Genomic DNA, 21,394 nt, shown 5'->3' with positions numbered 1-21,394 from the left:
ATACTCAGAAACTCTCACGGCTGAGTACTGGCCCTTGGCACCTATGACCTAACACAGGGCCTGGCATGGAAGAATATGGGCTGTTGTCCCAAAAATTCAACTGTTTTGCTTGGGCCCTTATGAACCGTGGCGAAGGGGAAGGAAGGGACAATTACCTGAGTGAGGACTTCGCCAGAAGCTAGAAGATTATCTCAACTACATGTTTAGTCTGGAAATTTGGGAGAACAGTTGCCTTGACCGGGCTCAAACTCTGGCCGAGTTTCACAGACATGATGTCAAGCAACTCCTATTCACCCCACCAGCCAAAAAAAATAAAAGACACACGGAAGGGGACTCTTTATCTCCTTTTTTGAATAACTATAATTTATACGAAAGACTGAAAGAGTAAACACGTGAGGGGAAGGGCCAAGAGGCCAAACTGGTTTTGAGAGCCCATTTGTACTTCTTGGCAAACCTTTGGCAATCCAATAGCCCTTTCTAGGCTCAAGTCCCTAAATTAGAAAACAAGGATAAGCTCAAAGAAATCAACATGGAGGCTCCTCAAATTCACCAAAAGAACTTAAGCCAACAAGAAACAGAAGGCCAAGAAATCCATGCCTTCCCGCTGAGGGGCTGGTTTGACTGTTGACCATTTTGTGGAAGAAAATCTCTCCCCAACCTAAAAAGAATTTTTTTCCATTTTAAATTAATAGGCAAGGTAAATTTGGGCAAATTGGGGGTGAACGGGTCAACTTTTTAATTGGGTGGGCTAGGATTTTCAGTGTAAAAGCCGAGATCCCTTTATTTATTTATTTTTTAAAATAATTTCTTCCCAGGTATCTTGATCTAGCTCGCTACCTATTGTCCCTGAGAAGTTGTTTTTTAAGTTTCTCATCTTTCAACCACATTTTGGTCTTGTAACAGCACAGCAGGAAGACTGTAACAATTCTGGCCACTCCCACCTCAAGGTCACCCATCTAGGGCAGCCATTCACCCGAAGGGATAAGCCCACACGTCAGAAGTGAAAACCCCCCTTGGTCAACGTCAGTCGCCTCACCTTGCAGCCTCCTCCTCATCTCGCTTTACTTTCTTCCTTTCTTCCTCTAGCTCTTGTAACTTCAGCCTTTCTTGATTTCTCCTTCTGATAGCCCCTTCGCTGAAATGTTTGGTCGTGTCAAACATAACCTGTGCACAAAACAATTCAGACTCTCATTAGGAAAGCCTGCCTGAGGCCTGGGTGTTGTTCTAGGCCAGCAAGATGAAACCAGTGTGTACTGAACAATTCAAAACTCGATGAATTCAAAATGTCCTCTCCCCATTACTGTTCTGCTGTTTCCTGGGCATCTGCTCAACAGCTCTGTGGGTTCTAGAACTGTCTTTGGCAGAACCTTTCAGGAGCTCTCACATGGCCCCATCGCCAAGTCATTATGGGCACAGGCTGTGAAGGATGTGAATTAATTCCCTCGGGCTTGTTATAAAAATCAACTGAGTTCAGGTATTTTAGTCACCAGAGACAAAAAAAAGACAATAAATAAATAAATATTTCAAATGTGGGGGATGAGGGTAGAGGAAGGATTGGGGAAGCAAAGATTCAAGAGAACTGACCTACTGGGATCCGAGATTGGACTGTAGTGATTACTGAGCGACTTTGCAAATCCCCCAAATAAGGTAAAAGCCCTCTCAAGGCACTCCAAGAGAATTTGCTTGAAAAATAAAAGGAGGTAAAAATAGCCCTTTAAACGGGCACAAGAAGTCTAAACACCAAATTCACGATCATAGCCACCTCTGCGGGGTGGGAGGGAGATGGTATGTAATGTAACAGGGAAGATTTTCAAGCCAACGGGTACCTGGGTGGTCACTAGAGCATGTGACCATGTCTGGCTGAATAGCTCATAATTTAAAAAAAAGATATATTTTAACATAAGTAGTTTCACACATCTCACACACACACAGACACACACACACACGTAGGAAGCTATTGAAGGCGAAAGTCCAAATTCATGCTCAAGGCTAAGTGAGAGAATAAGGAATGTTTAGCCCCATCTTTTCCTCTGCTGGAGTAAGAGGTCACAAAGGAGATGGGGTGGCCTGACTGGAGAGACAGGATGATCTCAAAAGGAAAGGATCCCAGTTTCCTGAGCTTATGTTCCAGCAATTCACCTGACAGACATTCCTGAAAATGCAAGCTGTTGCCCCCAAGAGTAAAGGGGGGTAAACTGGTCTCCTGTGGGGTCAAACTGCATAGATCCTCTCTCTCTCAGCAACTCAGGTGGAACAAGCCTAGGAGATAGCTCCATAAGGGTCAGAAGAATTCCTCAGCGCCCCAAGAAGTTGGCACAGAGCCCCGGATGATAAGAACCAACCCTTCCAAACCACAGTCGGCAGAAGAATGTCCACATCAGGATTAGTTTTCTTCTTAAACATCCATTTCTGAATGACAACACAAATCTCTACATCAGCCATCGCTCAGAGCCTAATGCGGGGGGGGGGGGTCTAAGGAAATTTGTTCTAGAGGCTTCCTTCCAGCTTTTGCTTGGGACCACCTGAACAGTGGGAAATGAAAGAAATCCTGGCTCCTTCTTACCTTGATGTTACAGGCCAGAGCTTTCCCATCATCTCCTTTCAGCATCAGCTTCATCCCTCGAAGGGACTCCATGGCTTTTGCGAAGTCCGTTGACTCCTGGTACTGTACGAAGGCCTCAAATGTCTGCAAGCCAAAGCTGAAACCCCCAAAGTTTCCACTGGTCATCACTTCCCTGTAGGGGTCCAGCATAGGGATGTCCACGTTCTTGATCTTTCCAAAGCTCTCAAAAACCACCCGAAGGATCTCTTCACAGGGCTTCTCCCCACTGGAACCTTTGGGCGCAAACCATTTGCAGGGCAAGCCAGCGAAATAGATAGAATCTGGGCTCTTATCCTGGTCCTGCTCTTCGACCCCATCGCTCACTGAGGCCTCCTTTTCCCTGGGGAAGCGTTCCCACTCTCCCTGGGCATCTGTAGCCACGACTTTTAAGTCCGTTTTCAAGCCATTCAGCTTGATGATCTTCCCATGTAACTTGGCCTTCAAGATCTGAACCAGACTACGCGTCTCGGCTTCGCCCTCAAATCGGATGAAGTCCTTTGTGCTCTTGGAGAGCCGAACGGTGGTAAACTGGTCAGGGCAAATCAGGCTCTTCAGCTGGTCCAGAACTTCCCAGTTGGAGAAGGGCCTTGTCGGCTCTGAACTTTCTGGGAGCAAGACATTGATCATCAGTTTTGCGATGGGCTTGAGGTAAAGGTGCTGAGCGGCACACAGCTCTGTGGCCTCGGAGTTATCGTACACCACGGTGACCGTCATGGTAGCCCCCGGAAACCTGAGAGGGCCAAAGAGAACATTTTCATACAGATGGTACAAAACACGGACTTGGATCTTGAATGGTGCTAGCACTCCTAGACTTCCACTCAATAGTAAGGGAAAGAGTACTCTGGGGAGAACTGAGACAATAGCATCTGTCTGCTTACTGGGTTTCAGAGTTTTCAAAGAGTTTCCATATACAGTGGACTCTTGAACAATACAGGGGCAAGGGGCATCAACCCCCCACCCCTGTGCAGTCCAAAATCCATGTATAACTTGTGACTCCCCCCAAAACTTAACTCCTAATAGCCTTCTATGGACCAGAAGCCTTACCAATAACAAAAACAACGGAGTAACAGCCACTGGGTATGTTACACACATGCTATTTGGTATTCTTACAATGAAGTAAGCAAGAGAAAAGAACATGTTTTGGGGGGTTTTTTTCCTAAAGATTTTACTTGTTTATTTGAGAGAGAGCGTGTGAGAGAGAATGAGCATGAGAAGTGGGAGGGTCAGCGGGAGAAGCAGACTCTCTGCTGAGCAGGGAGCCCGATATGGGACTTGATCCCGAGACTCCAGGATCATGACCCGAGCCGAAGGCAGTCGCTTAACCAACTGAGCCACCCAGGCATCCCAGAAAAGAACATGTTATTAAGAAAACCATAAGGAAAGGCGAGAAAAATGGGGGTGCCTGCCCTGGCTTTGTTGGTGGAGTGTGCCCCTCTTGACCTCAGTGTCGTGAGTTCGAACCCCACGTTGGGGGTAGAGATCACTTTTTTTTAAAAAATCATAAGGAAAAATACATTTACACCACTGTGTTTATCGGAAAAAAAAAAAAACCCACATATAAGTGGACCTGTGCAGTTCAAACTCATGCTGTTTCCAAGGGTCAAATGTACTGCTGTTCAGCTTCCTTCACTGAAAAATAGAGATTCTAGGATTTCCAAGAGGTTTTGTTGACAAGTACATGTGAAATCCTTAGGATAGCACCTGGCACACAGGAATTTCTCAATAAACACAAACTATATTGATTATTTATTCGTGGCAATAGTCTCACTTTATCTCATCTGATTCGTGAAGCAACCTGTGAGTAGGCATTGTCATGCCTGTTTTTACAGATGGGGAAATTCACACAGATTCAGGAAAATGAAATGACTTGCCCACACATTGAGACCACAGGATGCCAAGTCTATTGAGTGATGCTCTCAAAGGCAGAATACCGTAAGAACTGGCTGGGGTGCTACAGAAACAGGGCATTCACGAACACGCACCTGACTTTGCATTCTAGGACGTACGTGGACACATCGGCTCGGATGCCTCCAGTCTATTGACATGCAATAAACTGAACTCTAAGTTCAAGTACAGGGGAGACAACCTCCTCTAATGAGTGACCAAATGAATCTGCCCTCTATTCTGGGACTGGAAAACCTCCCAAACCTGAGTGCTGGCTGGCATTTCCTATTAACAAACTTTCTCAAGCTGCCCTGAGGTGAGTAAGATCGCTAATACTGGGAATTAAGGATTTCTGCTCCTATTTGCTGACTTCAAAGAGCACTTCCCAATAAAGGAGTTCTTCCTGAAGTGTATATATTCAGAGTCCATATAACCCGAGCTTCTCACTAATGTCAACTTCAGAGAGGTTTAGACTCAAACATATACAGGTAGCTGATGGAAATTTTAACACAAAATTTACTATTAAATCTTTTTTTTTTAATTTTTTATTTATTTATCAGAGAGAGAGAGGGGAAGAGAGCGAGCACAGGCAGGCAGAGGCAGAGGGAGAAGCAGGCTCCCCGCTGAGCAAAGAGCCCGATGTGGGACTCGATCCCAGTACGCTAGGATCATGACCTGAGCTGAAGGCAGCTGCTTTACCAACTGAGCTACCCAGGTGTCCCAATTTACTATTAAATCTTAGTTAACTTTATAGGTGCACAATTTTTAAAAATTTTTTTATTTAAATTCAATTTAGTTCATATATAGTGTATTATTAGTTTCAGGGGTAGAATTTAGTGATCCGTCAGGTGCATATAATAATTCATTTACAAAATAACTGTCCATAAAGGACAAGCCATATCAATTTCCTTGGGTTTATATAAGCTGGTTTTTTTTAAAGGCCTCCAAAGGCTGTATCTAAGATACTAAGGTACTAAGAATTCTTATAATAGCAACACTGAACTGGGATGTTATGAAAACAAGCATGTTTTCTTTCTCCTAAAACATTAACAAAATAGCAAAACGAAGAAGAAAATTCAGTTTTGCTGCAATTTGCAACCTAAATAAGAGTTAACACTAAGCTCCTTTAGGAGAAAAATTAATTTGATATCCAACTACAATATACTGAATTCCAAAATTTATCTATAGTCAATGGGTATTTGTTTATACAACCTAATTTAAAGCAACGGCTTTTTTTTTTTTAAGATTTTATTTATTTGATAGAGGGAAAGTGAGAGAGCCACGAGATAGGGGAGGGCCAGAGGGAGAAGCAGAGTCCCCCGCTGAAAGACTAGACCCTAGGACCCCGGGATCATGACCCGGAGCCGAAGGCAGACGCTTAACCGACTGAGCCACCCAGGCTCCCTTAAAGCAACAACTTTAAAAAAAAACATTCCAGAAAAAAAATAAACACAAAATAGTTAACCACTTCAAAGTAATCAGGTTTGTCATGCTCTTCCCACTTATTCCAGTGCTATTGCCTTTGTGTTAAACATCTCAGAATGTTTCCTTTCTGATGGATTTCAAAGTCTGGGTTAATGGATGTCAATTTTGAAATTCTTTTTCTCATGGCTTTGATATTTAGAAATTGTCAACAATTACCTAGAATCAAGAATGTTGCATAAAATGGGTAACTAAAAAGCAAACTGATTTTCTGGGCACCTGGGTGGCTCAGTCAGTCAAGCATCTGCCTTTGGCTCAGGTCATGAACCTGGAGTCTCCGGATCAAGTCCCATGTGCGGCTCCCCACTCAGCAGGGAGTCTGCTTCTCCCTCTGACCTTTCCCCCCTCTCCTGCTTTCTCTCTCTGTGTCTCTCAAATAAATAAATAAAATCTTTTAAAAAAACTGATTTTCTTAATTGGCTTATAACCACCCCCCCTAAAAGGAGATTCTAATAAAGGCTCTAATTCTTTCTTTTTTAATTCATTCATACACTGTTGGATGAGTTTAGAGCTTTGAAAGATGACACCTCTGAAGGACAACATTCATTTGGATGTCATGGTAGAACAGTTACAAAAATAATCCCAGGTCACCACCCAGCCCCATAGCCATACTCTGCAATGTGACTTCAAGTCATTGCTGCTGAGAGATAGACTCTCTTTCCCCCAAGTTTTTGAATGTAAGCTGACTTTCCCCACACACACACCACTAGAATGTGGCAAAAATGACAGAATGCCAGTTCTAGGCCTAGGTCTCAAGTGGCCCTTAATCTCCTGGAACTCTGCCATTCCGGGAGCACAGGCCTGAGCTGGCCTGCGGGAGGATTCTGGACCAAATGGAAAAGAGCCCCCTGGTGGCAGATGAGACATCCTCATTGAGCCAGACCCGGCCAACCCACCACCTGACCATGAACCCCTGAGCGAGCCCAACAGTCCAGCCAACCTATAGACCTGGGAGAAATAATAAATCACTATTATTTAAGCCACTAAGTTTGGGGCTGGTTTGTTACACAATAGCTAACTGATACAAACATCTAGCTCTTAATTAGTTTCAAGATACACAATTCCACTAATAGTTTTACACAAATGAATACAAATAATAAAAACCAATTTCTGGGAGAGTTTTGGGGAGAAAAACACAGGCACCTTCATATCTTGCTTAAGATAATGTACTTCATTCTTTCCTAGAATAATTTAGCAAAACAAACCAAGACTCATAAAAAGGCTCATCTCCTCAGACCAAGAAACCTGCCCTAGAAACTTATCCTAGAGAAATAATCAAAAATAAGAAAAAAAATATGGGGCACCTAGCTAGCTTAGTAGGTAAAGCGTGGACTCTAGATCTCAGGGGTGTGATTTCAAGCCCCGTGTTGGGCATGGAGCCTACTTTAAAAAAAAAATGCTCAAAGCTGCTTATTACAGTGTCATTTGGATATAATTTTGTCCAAACCATGTATATATGGGAGTAAAGTCCAGAAATTGTTATGACTTTTTGTATAGTAGTTTAAATAAAACGTTCTGCTGATGTAATGCAACTTACAACTGATGCGTTTTTAGTCACTCATTTCAAATGGATCTTCTTTAAAAAGTTCTTCTGCTTAAGGGGCGCCTGGGTGGCTCAGTCGTTGAGCATCTGCCTTCAGCTCAGGTCATGACCCCAGGGTCCTGGGATTGAGCCCCACATCCGGCCCCCTGCTCTTCGGGGATTCTGCTTCTCCCTCTCCCACTCCCCACTTGTATTCCCTCTCTAACTGTCTCACTCTGTCAAATAAATAAATAAAACCTTTAAAAAAATAAAAATTAAAAGTTCTGCTTAAAATTAAATTCACAAAGACTACTAAAAACCATCACTTTTGAGATTTACTGTATGCCTCATGTCCCTCACAAGGGTGATTTCTACAGACTAAAGCAAGTGTCGATATTTTAGCCAGATGTCTCCATTTTCCTGCAATGTCAAAAAGGCTCTTATCAAATTTGGAGAGAAATGAGTCAAATACTATGGCAGGTGTAGATGAGCTCTTCTTGGGATGAGAGAACAAAGAACCAATCACCATGGAAAGTCAACATTTGGCAGTCACTTAGCAGAGGAGGCCTCGGCAAGAAGACAGGAGCAGCCAGACGTGTCAGAGTGAGGAAAGGGGGTTAGTCAATGGTACTAACTATTCCTAAGAGGCCAAGTAAGATGAGAATAGAGAAACATCCACTGAATTTTTTATTTTATTTTATTTATTTATTGGACAGAGAGTGAGAGAGAACACTAGCAGGCAGAGCAGCAGGCAGAGGGAGAGGGAGAAGCAAGCACCCCACCAAGCAAGGAGCCCGACATGGAGCTCGATCCCAGGACCCTGGGATCATGACCCAAGCCGAAGGCAGTTGCCCAACCAACTGAGCCACCCAGGCACCCCTCCACTGAATTTTTTAAAATTTATTTTTAAGCAGTCTCTATACCCAATGTGGGACTTGAACTCACAACCCTGAGATCGAGGGCCACATGCTCCACCAACTGAGCCGGCCAGGTACCCCAAGAAGTGTCCAATGAATTTTGCAGCATAGAGGCTCTTGAGGGCAAAAACCCAAACTATAGTAAGTTGAAGTTTTAAAAAGAAGTAGAGAAGCAAGGAGAGTGTGTGGATTATGATTTTAGGAAATGGAGCAGGAGTGCCTGGCTGGCTTAGTCAGAAGAGCATGGGACTCTTGATCTCAGGGTTGTGAGTTAAAGCCCCACACTGGGCAGAGAGCTCACTATTTAAAAAAAAAAAAAAAAAGGAAAAAAAGAAGGAGAGAGAAAGAAAGGGGGCAATATTAGGAGCATGTTATAGGGTCAGTTAAGGCTTTAAGGATCAGGGGATATACTGTATGAGAAAGTGATTTGGATTGTAACTTGCTATGTACGTGTAAAGAGAAATCCAGAAAGAAGATGGCCAGGGACACAGCCCTGGGGAACACCCTCATTTAGAGTAGGGAAAGAGACTCGGAGGTGTTCAGCTCAAGACAGATGAGCATGTCTTCTGCTCTATGTAATTCCTTCGGTGCTGGGGTTTTAAGAAGGATTGTCTGGACTCCCCGACCTCAAGCACTTTATGTTCTATTGCTGTGTTTCACAAAATACAGTCATGTGAATCACCTGCATCCAGATAGGCTTGTCTTTTTTTTTTTTTAATTTATTTATTTGACAGAGAGACAGTGAGAGCAGGAACGCAAGCAAGGGGAGTGGGAGAGGGAGAAGCAGGCTTCCCGCCGAGCCAGGAGCCCAATGTGGGGCTTGATCCCAGGACCCTGAGATCATGACCTGAGCCAAAGGCAGACGCTTAATGACTGAGCCACCCAGGGCCCCCCAGATAGGCTTGTCTTAAATAAAAATCCAGGGTCCCACCTCAGGCCTCCTGAGTCAGAATTTTGGGGGATGATGCCAAGAATTGGAAAACCACTGTTCTAGAAATGTTTTGTTTATGAAGGGTCTTACCATAATTTCTAGAACCGCTCCTCTCATGGAGGGTCTGGGTTATTTTCACTTTGTTTCTCTTGTGGATACTGCCAGCATGGACGCTGAGGTAGTACCCAGCATAGGGATAAGACTGTGGGTTCCAGAACAGCACTGCTGGGATTTAAGCCCCAACTCTTATCACTTACTAGCTCTGTGATTCGGGGAAAACTGTGTAAGTCCTCTATACTTTGGTGTGTTCATTTTAGTATAGTATCACAATCACAGCGTGTAATTTAGCTGATGCAAGGACTAACAGAGTAACTAATTGTAATGTGCTTAAAATGGTGCCTGGCACATGATAAGCACTTAATAAATGTGGGCCATTATTATTATTATTAATACATATCTTTATTATTAATACATATCTTTGTGAATCTAGAGTCAGAGTTCTGTTAACTACTGCCCTAGGATAAAATCCCAGCATGGGATGACGGCATACGTTCCTTGGTGACAGATGGGGACAATACTTGTTGTGGTGAGCACTGAGTCACATAGAGAATTGGTGAATCGATATGTTATATATCTGAAGCTAATATAGCATGGTATGTTAATTACACTACAATTTAAAACTTGTAGAATATATATATATAGAGAGAGAGAGCACGTGCACATGCGGGGTGGGGGGTAGAGGGGTGCGACCAGGTGGTGCAGTCAGTTAAGTGTCTGACTCTTGATTTCAGCACTCAGGTCATGATCTCAGGGTCATGAGATCGAGCCCCGTATCAGGCTCCACACTGGGTGTGGCACCTGCTTGAGATTCTCTCTCTCCCTCTCCCTCTGCACCCATCCCTCTACTATAGATATATCTATATAGGACCTAGTCTGTACCAAGAAGTAGGCTTTTTACGTATGTCATGGATTCAATGGCTTCAATGCTGTAGGGATGTCACTGGCAACTTCTGACAGATCACTAAAAATTAACTAGACAGTGCCTAGCTTACAGGTGCCCAATAATTCCTGTTGTGATGCTTTCTCCTTAAGGAGACCTCAGCCAAAAACTAACAAAAAACAAAGGGCTAAGAGGAGGATTGCCACCATGAAGACAGGAAGGAGAGACAGAGGGAGGAGGAAGGAGGAGAAGGGAGATGGAGAGGAAGAAAGGGAGGCAGGACGGGAGGGAGGACTACTTCTGAGCTTCCTAACATGGAAGGACGCCGGTGATACTTATTACAGGGAAAAACGAAAAGCAAGTTACAAGGCTGGGAGCCTGGGTGGCTCAGTCGGTGAAGCATCTGCCTTCCGCTCAGGTCATGGTCCCAGGGTCCTGGGATCGAGTCCCGTGAGGAGTCTGCTCCTCCCTCTGCCCCTCCCCCTGCTCGTGCTCTTTCTCTCAAATAAATAAATAAAATCTTAAAAAAAAAAAACAGGATAATAATGTACAATGTGATCTTGTTTTTTAAAAGTCATATAATAAAGTAATGAAATATCAGTACACATGCATGGGTGTGTCCATGCCTTCTGCACATAAAGTCTGTGAAGAGCGACATCCCACTGTGAACACGCTTTCCCCTGTGAAATGAACTGACAGTAGAGGAAAGGAATGGGTTTGCCCTTTTCACTCTGTACGCTTACTGCTTTGATTTTGGGGTACTTGCAATAAGCATGTGTTCATTTTGTATTAAAGCTGTTTGGGGTTTTGGGTTTTTTTTAAAAAAATTTTTAGGTAGGTTCCATACCCCATGTGGGGCTTGAACTCACAACCCTGAGATTAAGAGTCACACGCTCTACTGACTGAGCCAGCCCAGTGCCCATGGCTAATATTAAAATTGTTTATGAAAAAGAGGAAACTCACATGATGATAAACAATGAAAAGTAAGCAGTTCACAGATGCTGATCTAAACTTGCCCGGAAAGGATCAAAACAGCCATGAAACAGCATCTCCAGTCGGAGACACCCCTCCATCTGCCATCACCAGAAAGGCCCACAGGCACCTGCACCCACAACCAACGTCTACGTGGGTTATGACCGAAGCCTGGAAGATTAGATCATCGGATAACGAGGAAGCACTTGGCCATGTTTCATAACATAACACACTGCACTTGTACCAAAACACTTTGATGAGTTTTGACCTAGGTTCACAAACCTACGGAACCATCACCACAATCAAGACAGTGAAAATGCTCGCCAACCCCCCAGTAGCTCCTCGTAACCCTTCCCCCGCCCCCAGCAACCACTGATCTGGCTGCAGAATGTTTAAGTCACAACTGATTTATTTTAGAGCAAAAGCACATGGATGTTTCTGGAAAACATTCAGAGTTACATGTAGCACCAACTAACAGATGCTTTCTTTGAAGTCACGATAGTTTCTCAACTCCAAGGTTCAATGTGCCAAGTCCCTGAATCTAGTTAAAACTGCAGAGGGCCCATGGGTGCTGGGGGACTGGGGTCGCTGAGTAATGCACAGGAAAGAGGCCACTTGCTGGGCTGAGCACAGGTGTTGTATGCAACTGACGAATCCCTAAATTCTACCCCTGAAACTAATAATATACTGCATGTGAACTAAATTTAATTTAAATTTAAAAATGTTTTAAAAAGCTGTACAGGGCCCTACTTTGCTCTTGAAAAATAGATCTAAGAAGGCTTATGCTTTCCCCCATACAATCCCTGTCTTTGACCCTGTTTAAACCAAATAAACATTCAGAAGACAATCTGTTCTAATGAGAAAATTATTTAGTAGAATAAATAGAATATAGCTCCATACTGTATGCATATTTATACACAGGAATATAACTATATCTAATTAAAATAGATGGAATCACTGAGATCTAGTTGTTAGGCCATGACAAAATTGGTTCTCTAGCACAACCTAATTGGCTTTAAATTCCCCTTTCATATATCTGTGCTTCCACTGACAGTGATGGTAGAATTCACTGACAATTTTCCCATCATTTTCACCCATCACTGTCAGCAGCCCGGATCACTTTATTCGACAAAGGTTTGAGAGCTTTGTATCAACCAAGCCCAGATGGCAAGGAACGCCATAATTAGGCCTCCACAGATTTTGAAAGCTGAATTTTAATAGTAATTTTAACTCTTCTCACATTCCCTTGTGTTCCACCATGACCTCCCCAATCTCCCCCTCTACCCCACCCCATGCCCACACCTTTCTTCTAGTCCTGTGATTAAAAGCAACACTTCTGGGGTGCCTAGGTGGCTCAGTAGGTTAAAGCCTCTGTCTTCGGCTCAGGTCATGATCTCAGGGTCCTGGGATCGAGCCCCGCATCGGCCTCTCTGCTCAGAAGGGAGCCTGCTTCCTCCTCTCTCTCTGCCTGCCTCTCTGCCTACTTGTGATCTCTGTCTGTCAAATAAATAAATAAAATCTTAAAAAAATAAATAAAAGCAACACTTTGGAGGAAGCTTACTCTTTAACACCTTTGCAGGGTCAAACAAGAGCTCCTCCAACCTTCAAAAATGATAGTCATTCAGTAATGTTTACACAGCGTGCATTCCAGCCGTATCTTGTGTACACACGCATTTCACTCAACCTGCTCCCAATGCCAGAATGTTTCTAGCAGATTCGCAGAGAAAAAGACTGCTTTCTCTAGTCACCAGTCTGCCTCACCCTCCTAGTCCCCATACCTAGTGGCAAAACTGACCAAACAGCATAGGATAAGAGAATAGAAAAAAAGAAACCGGTCTTGAGATGTCTCCACAATTGTAAAAAGGTTCTTTTGACCAGCAGTGAATATTACAGAAATTCTGCCAGGTCTGCATCCAAAGCCACTCTGACACCTTCTTTCACTTCAGAAGATACTCAGAAAGAGTCCTCTGTTCTGCCTCAGGCTTTTTTTTTTTTTTAAGATTTTCATTCATTTTATTTGACAGAAAGAGAGACAGCGAGAGAGGGAACACAAGCAGGGGGAGTGGGAGAGGGAGAAGCAGGCTCTCCACTGAGCAGAGAGCCCCACGCAGGGCTCAATCCCAGGACCCCAAGATCATGACCTGAGCCGAAGGCAGACGCTTAACGACTGAGCCACCCAGGTGCCCCATGTCTTGGGGCTTTTAGATCAGACGTATAACTTTACAACCTTAAAAGTATTTCAATCATAAGCTAAGGATGTGTCATTCACCCTCTCTTGCTTTTCCTCACGCTCACAAATATTTGCTATCAGAGTGCTAGAAAGGCCGTGTCAATGAGGCGTGTTTTTTTAAAAACAGTGGGAGAAAAAAAAGGAAATGGACAATCTGCACAACTGCATATCCTCTTTCTGTTTCCTTCCAGGCCTCTGAACTTTAAAGTTAGTCATTTTGAACACATGTAAGATGGATAAGATTATATCAATGTATTTATAGTCAATGGGGCAGCCAAAATGTATTCAGGTCAAAGCCTCCTGGCCACTTTCCAGTTTCCTGGCTAGTACAGAATCACAGGGACTCTTGAACAAAGAGAAATATTCCCTAGCTCTCTAGTCAAGAGGTCACGGATAAACATTCACGTGTCTGACGCATCATTAACCCAAACCACAACTTTCAAACTGAGGCTGACCATATGCTCTGATCTTGACATAATCAAAGATCACATCATTAAAATGAGTGGCACTCAGTGTTGCAATAGCAGGAACAGAGCCCATGCGGGGCCCATCAAATGACTGCAATTCAATTAGTGAGGCACTGGGGGCTTTGGGGACAGACAGAAAGGGGCTTCTGGGGACCCACAGCCATGTAGCAATGATAAATTAGTGATGACCACAGGATTCTGGAGTCCTGCTGAGGGAGAATCTCAACGAAGATCTGCTCTAAGGGAGAGTTCAGTTGGAATATTTTTTTAAATTATTAAGTTTCAGGTGTATGACCCTGTTATTTGACATCTGTTCACACTACAAAGTGACAGCTCCCAAAAATCTTATTACCATCCATCACGTACACTTGGCCCCCTGTACCCCTTTTGCTCCTCTCCCATCCCCCTTCCCCTCTCGTAACCACTCATCTGTTCTCCGTATCTAGGAATTTGGTTTTGCTTTGTTTTATTCTGCTTGTCTTCATGAGGCTTGGTTTTTAGATTCGACTTATAAGTGGTATCAAAGGGTATTTGTCTTTCTCCTTCTGACTTATTTCACTGAGCATAATATCCTCCAGGTCCATCCATGTTGTTAAAAATGGCAAGATCTCATTCTTTTTTACGGCTGAGTAGTATTCCTGTATGTGTGTGTGTGTGTGTGTGTGTGTGCGCGCGCAAGCACGCGTGTACATGCACATGAGTCTCTCCTGCTATCCCATGACAGGCACGGGACAGGTTTTGCCTATCCCGTGCGTCTCATGACATCATCAGTGTTTTCCTTCTCCAGGTTATCCTTCCCATCTGAAAATGACCAGCAAAACCCCGCCCACCCTTCGCCCCCTACAGGGGAAAAGCAAGCCTTACATGGGACAGGGCTTTGCACAACTGAGCGGTTCCTGAGAGCTGCAGTTATCTCCCAACCTCTTCATAATCCCAAGGTGAACTTATTTGACCACAAGTCCTACAGAAGACGATATTCCCCAATACCTTCAGGTGGAAATGTGATCAAGGAAGGACCGACTGGAGAAGCCACAGTTTGTGGGAACTCATCACGGTAGCCTGCTACGTCGTGGCATCTGAACCGGGGGGACACTGTCAGAGAGAAAGGGGAATGGAGTCAAAAGCAGGTGAAATGGTCTGAAAGAATAAGGCACCTGGATATTGACGACTTTGGGCACAGAGAGCACTGAGATTTACAGCTGTGCTTACAGACCATCACGACCTCACTTTTGTACCTGTTTAATAGCAACATGGTCAATGTGCTTCTCCTTTTCCACAGCCGCTGCAAATTTCTGTGGAAACTCTATATAGGGAGAAGCTCTATATGGAAGTACTGGAGAGACTTGCTGTGTGTTTGGTTAGCTAATTCCCCACCTCTGAGGATTTGCATTTTCTAATTGTTCTTTTTTTTTTAAGATTTTATTTATTTATTTGACAGAGACACAGCAAGAGAGGGAACACAAGCAAGGAGAGTGGGGGAGGGAGATGCAGGCTTCCCGCTGAGCAAGGAACCCAATGCAGGGCTTGATCCCAGGACCCTAGGATCACGACCCAAGCCAAAGACAGATGCTAAAAGACTGAGCCACCCAGGCGCCCCCCCAATTATTCTTTTTGACTGAAAGAGCATTCCTTCCAAAGGGGTACCACTGCTACTCTATTCTACGGCCATGGGAAAGGGGACCACTATGAACTTCTTTGTTCACGTCTCTTAACACATCGTTTCCTCAAAACATGTCACCACATCAAAGGGCAGGAATGGGCTTATATAGCTCATGACAGATTGGCCATCTGATCCTGTGAAAGATGATGGCACTTTATCGTGACATCGGCAGTATTAAAGGGCCCACCTGAAATGACTTGAGTTTGCACTTCATTTTTTATGCTTTTAAATAGAAATCAAAGGTTGGATCCCGGCCCATGTTGATAATCCACAGCCTGTTCGATGTCCCCAGGCTGAAGGTCCCATTCATCTCTCAAGCTAATAAGTACAACAGAACTCTTACGTTCCATGGCCCCGCAATCTGCTCTCTGCCCTCGCTTGCCTCCCGCACCCAGTGATTCCCATGTCCTGAACCACAGCCACCCTCCTCCCAGGCGCTTGGTCTCGAAACCAGGAGCTGTCCCTCACTTCCCCTCACATTCGACCTTTGAGCCGAGTCCTCCTGACCCCAGCTTTGCCACATTCCAAGGCCACATCCACCACTGCGGCTGCCCCCACAGCCAGCTGGGGTGCAAACCCGCGCCATCTGGAATGTGGCTTACTGCCACAGCCTCCCAACTAGTCTCTCCTGCTCTCCCGCCCCCACAGAGTCTCTGTCTGCTAAGTGACAGGCAAAATGATCTTTTTTTAAACCTCAAATCAGATCGTGTCACTCTGTTCAAAACCCTCCGACGGCTTCTCATCATGCTCCGAACACCATTCAAACGGCTAACCCTCAAAAGCCAGGCCCTGCTCACTTGCTTCTACTCATTTTGTACCCTTCTCCCTAACTGCTCTGGATCTCTGGCTTAAATATCACCTCCTCAGAGAAGTCTTCCCTGAGCACTCTCTTAAATAGCCCAGCCCCCTGCCTCGCCCCCAACCCCGATGGAGCATAGCACCCATCTTATTTCCACTGTAACAGTGACAGGCTCAAGTATCACGTGCGCTTGTTAACGTGGCCTGTCACATGCACCTGCCCAGCCCTCATCCCCAGTCTAGAATTTCCCTGAGGGCGGGGACGGCATCAGTCTGGGTCACCAGCTCATCTTCAGAGCCTAGAACCATGTCTGGGGTTCTGGCACGTGGCAGGAACTTCGTAAGGCTAACCGTTACCTCGGAGACGAGGCACATCTGCTACATTTCACTGGTGTTACTTCTGTATTGAAAATACCAATGACAGCGCCTAGAGCTTAACAGCGAAATGCTCCTTCAGGCTTCTGGAGCTATTCATGTTCATCAGGGAACAAATGTTGTCAAGAGCCACCCAGTGGACCTCCGGAGCAACCACTCCATTGAAGACCCTTTGTGTGGGGGCTATGGGGAGGAGTCACCCCCAAAGAATGGAGTCTGGAGAAAATAAGAAATGAAGACAAACCAGAACGTGAGGAATAAAATAGCCAGTGCCGTGACACGCAGAGGATACTTCTGGGCCACAGGGAAGTGAAAAGGGTGTGAATATCCTTTCATGTGAAAGGGGTGTCGGAGGCCCCAGGAATATGCTTCTACGCTTTTCCAAAGGGCTAGTACCGCCCGCTTCAAGAGCGCTGGGATGCGTGTAGCAACAGGGGGTTGTACAGGTTGTCCCAGGAGCTGGAAGAAGGAAGGACACCGCTGCCACGTGGTCGGCTGGGGGCCAGAGGTGCTAAGCGTCCTCCACACAATGAAGAACCCACCACCCCAAACGCCAGGGTGGGGAAACAGCTTATGCCTGTCCCTCCAGCACGCAGGGAGCACCCTCGGGGACTTGGGGATTAACATGATGAACACGCTAGTCTCTAGGTCATTGTTCCTGACTTGTTTTTCTCCCCCTGAACTCTTTTTACCCTCTCCACCTACCGCTCTACCCATCAAGTAGGCAGCAGAAAGAAAACCTGAGCCCAAGTGAAGGATGAGAACGGGAACAGCAAGTCCTGCCAAAATGTCTCCTTGGGGCCCTCGCATCATGGGCTTCAAAGTCCCAGCCCATTACCCATGTGGGTAACGCTCAGGCCCTGGCCATCAGACCAGACTGTCCCCAATGACACTGACCTCCCTATGTGGAAGACTTTATTCCCATTCCAGAGTCAGCTCTACTACATGTCCAGCAATTAGTAAGACCAGAAGCTGACCTTGAATCAGTCTTCCTGAGCAGGGGCCTGTTTCCCTAGAGCAGTGGTCTGGGGCCCTCAGCGGCAGCGGGGGGTGGGGGGGGTCCCAGGACTGGGCCCCAGCTGAGGGAGTCTGCCATGTACAGCTCTACCCTCTGCAGCTAGAATGTGGATCAAGCCTTCTGATGTTTCTAGAGAAACTGGAAATCCCAATTTTTATTGAGCTCTCTACCCGCCACGTGGGGCTCAAACTCATGACCCTAAGTGAGATCAAGAGTTGCACACTCCACTGACTGAGCCAGTCTTTTGGTTTTTCAGTGTGGACCCCTAATTCAATGGCTTTTTAAAATATTGTGCAGGCTTGGGGCATCTGGGTGACTCAGTCAGGTTAAGCGTCTGCCTTCGGTTTAGGTCATGATCCCAGAGTCTTGGGATCGAGCCCCGTGTCAGGCTCCCTGCACAACGGGAACCCTGTTTCTCCCTGTGTGATCTCTATCACTCTCACTCTTTCAAATAAATAAATAAAATTTTTTTTTAAATATTGTGCAGGCTGAGGCACACCCATCTGAGGCTGATCTGGGGCCCCTTTCCTAGCTTGCTCCTTCTAAACACTGAACCCTGGAATCTGTTTGGTTGCAGGCAACTGGTGCTCCCTGAGGGTTCAGGAAATTCAAAAACAAGAGTTAAATATGCTGACAACTGGGCAAGTTTCTTAAGAAACAGTGGGATGGGGTATAGGCTCAGGGACCCAAGGAGGGCCCGCCAAGGGACTGACACAGGTTTTGCTGTGCTCTTCCTTGGCGAAAAACTCTCAGAAACTCCTTAATTACTACGACATCAAATCCCAAGTTCCTGGCCAGGCTCTCCAAAACACAAGCCCCCCCACCCCCACCTCAGCAGCCTTATAGTTCATCGTCTTCCTGCATCCCTTCCCCATTCTAGTTGGGCCAGCCTTCTTTGAGCTCCTCCAAACTCAAAACCAGTGAACCCTTCAGCCAGATGTTCTCTCTCTGGGTATATAAATCCCACCCACCCTTCACGGCCTGGCTCACCTCCCACCTCCTTTAGGAAGCCTTTGTCACAAGAAACAGGACAGTGCTTCTGAGCTCAAGGGCTCATGCCAAATCCAGACTCTGCCCGGGTTCAAATCCAGACTCTGCCCTCAAGCCCCTGGGTGATGTACCAAACTTCTCTGAGCTTCCGAAGATGGTTCATCATAGTGCCTACCTTCCAGAAATCAGGAAGGATTAAGGCAAACGATACAAATAATATACTTAAGCTGTTGTGAGCCCTTCTTCCTATTATGGTCGACCTCCCCCTCCTCTAAGTGTCGCAGCCTTACGCTGTCTCTTCTGGGCAAAAGCACCAGTGGATTCCACGCGGCCCCCATTTGCTCAGGCTGAGCCCCCGGCGTCGGTCTACCTGTTCCCAGCTTGGCTTTAACGCTTCTTAACATTCCAAGAGCACGTTGGCTATAACCTAGAACTCACAGAGGCTCAAGCGGACACGACATCCGAGAGTTGCACAAGTAACACAACCCTGGCTCTGAAACGACTCTGTAGAAGTCCCCCTCTTGAGCAGCAGCAGAAATGCATGCCGGGAAGAGCCACACAGAGCCAGAGCCAGTGACAGAGAGAAACAGCCTCTCCCCTTCCCCCACACCGCCACCTTCACAGTCCCTGCTCTCAGCTCCTCACCTCTCCTTCTGATGCTGGAGATGAGACACGAATCCAGTCAGGGTCCACTCTCTTCACACCAGTGTACGATGGGGGAACCCTGGACAAATGGGCCACATGGCAAGTGTCACTTTGGCTGGGATTAAATGGAAAGCCCATGGCTCACAATGGGAGCCGGATGGCTTCTGTAGGCCCTGTCTCCCACCCCCGTGTGACTCCACCTCCAGTCGGGCCCATTCATCTTCCAACAAGCACCATGGCTGGGATCTCCCGGGCCCCGGAGCCTGCGGGCTTATCCTACTTGTCACTTTTCACTTTTCTCTGGGCTTAACAAGAATCGGAGTAAAAACGCATTTTTGCAATTTAGCCCATGTTTCCAGTTACCAGGGCTTTGAGTGACTCCCTCCGAAACAAACAAAAACAGGGCACAGAAAAATGTGACTCCTGGAAGGCCGAGTTCTTTAAAAAACAACCAAAAAAACAAACAAACACGCAAAAACCCTTGAGAGGTCCCGACCAGAGAATCCCAAGGAGTGGCTTCCTCAGCCTGAGGACCGAGCCCATGGATCATGGTGTACAAGTTCGCACTACTTCCACAGCAGGAAGTTGCAAAGTTATTAGCAAAGGTAGGCAGGGGAAAAAGCACAACGTGGGCATGATTTTTGAGACCCTATTCTCAAACTAGAAAAGACACAGGGAAAATGAAGAGACCTGAAAGATAAGAAGCCAGTGTTCCCAACACAAGTAAGTCATGCCTCAGCGTTAGCTGTGCTGGAAAGTTCTCCAGTAATGGTTGGCTTAAAAAAAAAAAAATCGCAGTAAAGGCAGGAGAACAAATGTGAAGACGCGGGTCCCAAGGATGAAGACTACCCCCAATTCCCTCACCTCCCCCCCACCCCGCACCACCCCCCAGTTGGAGAATGGTAGTTTCCCCTACAGCTTGGGCCTCTCCAACTTGCTCCTTCCCCTCGCCCCGCTGACCCCCAACCCAAGCTCAGGACCCGGTGCTTCGAGCCTTGTGGGTGAGTCCTGCTGTCCCAGGCAGACTGGAAATGGTATTATTCCACCCGTACCAAAATCTCAAGCGATACTCTTGACAAGTCCCCGTAGCCACGGACCGGGTCATCAGCCAGGCAGAGGGGGAGGAGCCCTGCTAATGATTAATTGGATGAGTGCCGGCCGAGCAGGGGGAGGAAGCCCTGGCCCCCGGCGTGTGGATCGAACAGGAGAGGGCACCTTCAGTTCCCATAAGCGGGATGCCACAGACAGCGTACCCCAGGGGAGTGCCTCAAGTGACCTTTGCTGTTAGAGGGGCCCGAGGGAGCCCCGGAGAGGGTGCGAGAGCGCCCCCTAGTGCGGCGCCAGGGCCCGAGGAGGTGCGGCACGGACTAAGGGAGCAGGGAAAGGACCAGGGGAACAGCCCAAGCACATCTCCAGAAAACCTGACGCTGCAGGGGCAGCTGGGGTGGCCCGGGTCTCCGCGCATCCCCTCCCCTGTCCCCACCGAGGGCCCCGCGTGGCTCTGGCTGCAAGGGACCGCAGATCCCCTAGGCCGGGGCGCCCAGGGCCAAGACGCAGCAGGACGTGGCCGCCTGCCTGCCTCGAGCCGAGCGGGGGACATTTACCGGGAGTCTAAGGAGCCGCCGCGCCTCCACTCGGGTCCCTGCTGGGGTGGCGGAACTCCCGCCGCCTCTCTCCAGCCGCCGCAGTCGCAACCGCCAACGCTCCCGGTCGCTCCCTGCGACTGTGGCCCGCGAGGCCAGCTGTTGAATGGCTCGCGTCGAGCGCACCCCGCGCACAAGCGTCCCCGCCGCATCCAAGTCAGCGACGCACGCGCGTGCCCCCGTGCCAACGCCCCGTACACCCCTCGCCCCGCTGCGGCCCTAGCGGGCTGGCCGCGGCGCGGCTTCCCGGCCCCAGGCTCCCGGCTCCCGGCTGCGGAATCGCTCGCCCGCCCGCCCGCTCCCCTCGGTGGGCTCTCG

The 21,394-nt window shown here is 46.9% G+C and overlaps 1 protein-coding gene across 6 annotated transcripts in view; it reads right to left on the bottom strand.

The window, feature by feature from the left end:
• Window positions 1–21,336, bottom strand: part of LOC309856095 (A-kinase anchor protein 17B-like) — a 28,239-nt gene extending 6,903 nt beyond the window's left edge. Inside the window, exons 1-6 of one of the 6 annotated variants that reach the window (XM_082716815.1) lie at window positions 21,038–21,098; window positions 20,486–20,562; window positions 19,434–19,512; window positions 14,935–15,039; window positions 2,564–3,332; window positions 1,037–1,164 (exon numbers count right to left, since the gene is read on the bottom strand). In XM_082716815.1, the coding sequence (XP_082572941.1) occupies window positions 1,037–1,164; window positions 2,564–3,316 (881 nt within the window). In that variant the 5' untranslated portion in view covers window positions 3,317–3,332; window positions 14,935–15,039; window positions 19,434–19,512; window positions 20,486–20,562; window positions 21,038–21,098. Of the gene's footprint in view, window positions 1–1,036; window positions 1,165–2,563; window positions 3,333–14,934; window positions 15,040–19,433; window positions 19,549–20,485; window positions 20,563–21,037 lie in introns of all 6 variants that reach the window. The other 5 variants (XM_082716813.1, XM_082716814.1, XM_082716816.1 and 2 more) reach the window with 5 other exon arrangements.
• Window positions 21,337–21,394: the final 58 nt, after the last annotated feature.

Source organism: Mustela nivalis (genome assembly GCF_964662115.1).
Source record: "Mustela nivalis genome assembly, chromosome: X".
NCBI classification, from domain to species: domain Eukaryota; kingdom Metazoa; phylum Chordata; class Mammalia; order Carnivora; family Mustelidae; genus Mustela; species Mustela nivalis.
The sequence above is the reverse complement of the archived record's forward strand: the minus strand, read 5'-3'. Positions and strand labels throughout refer to the sequence as shown.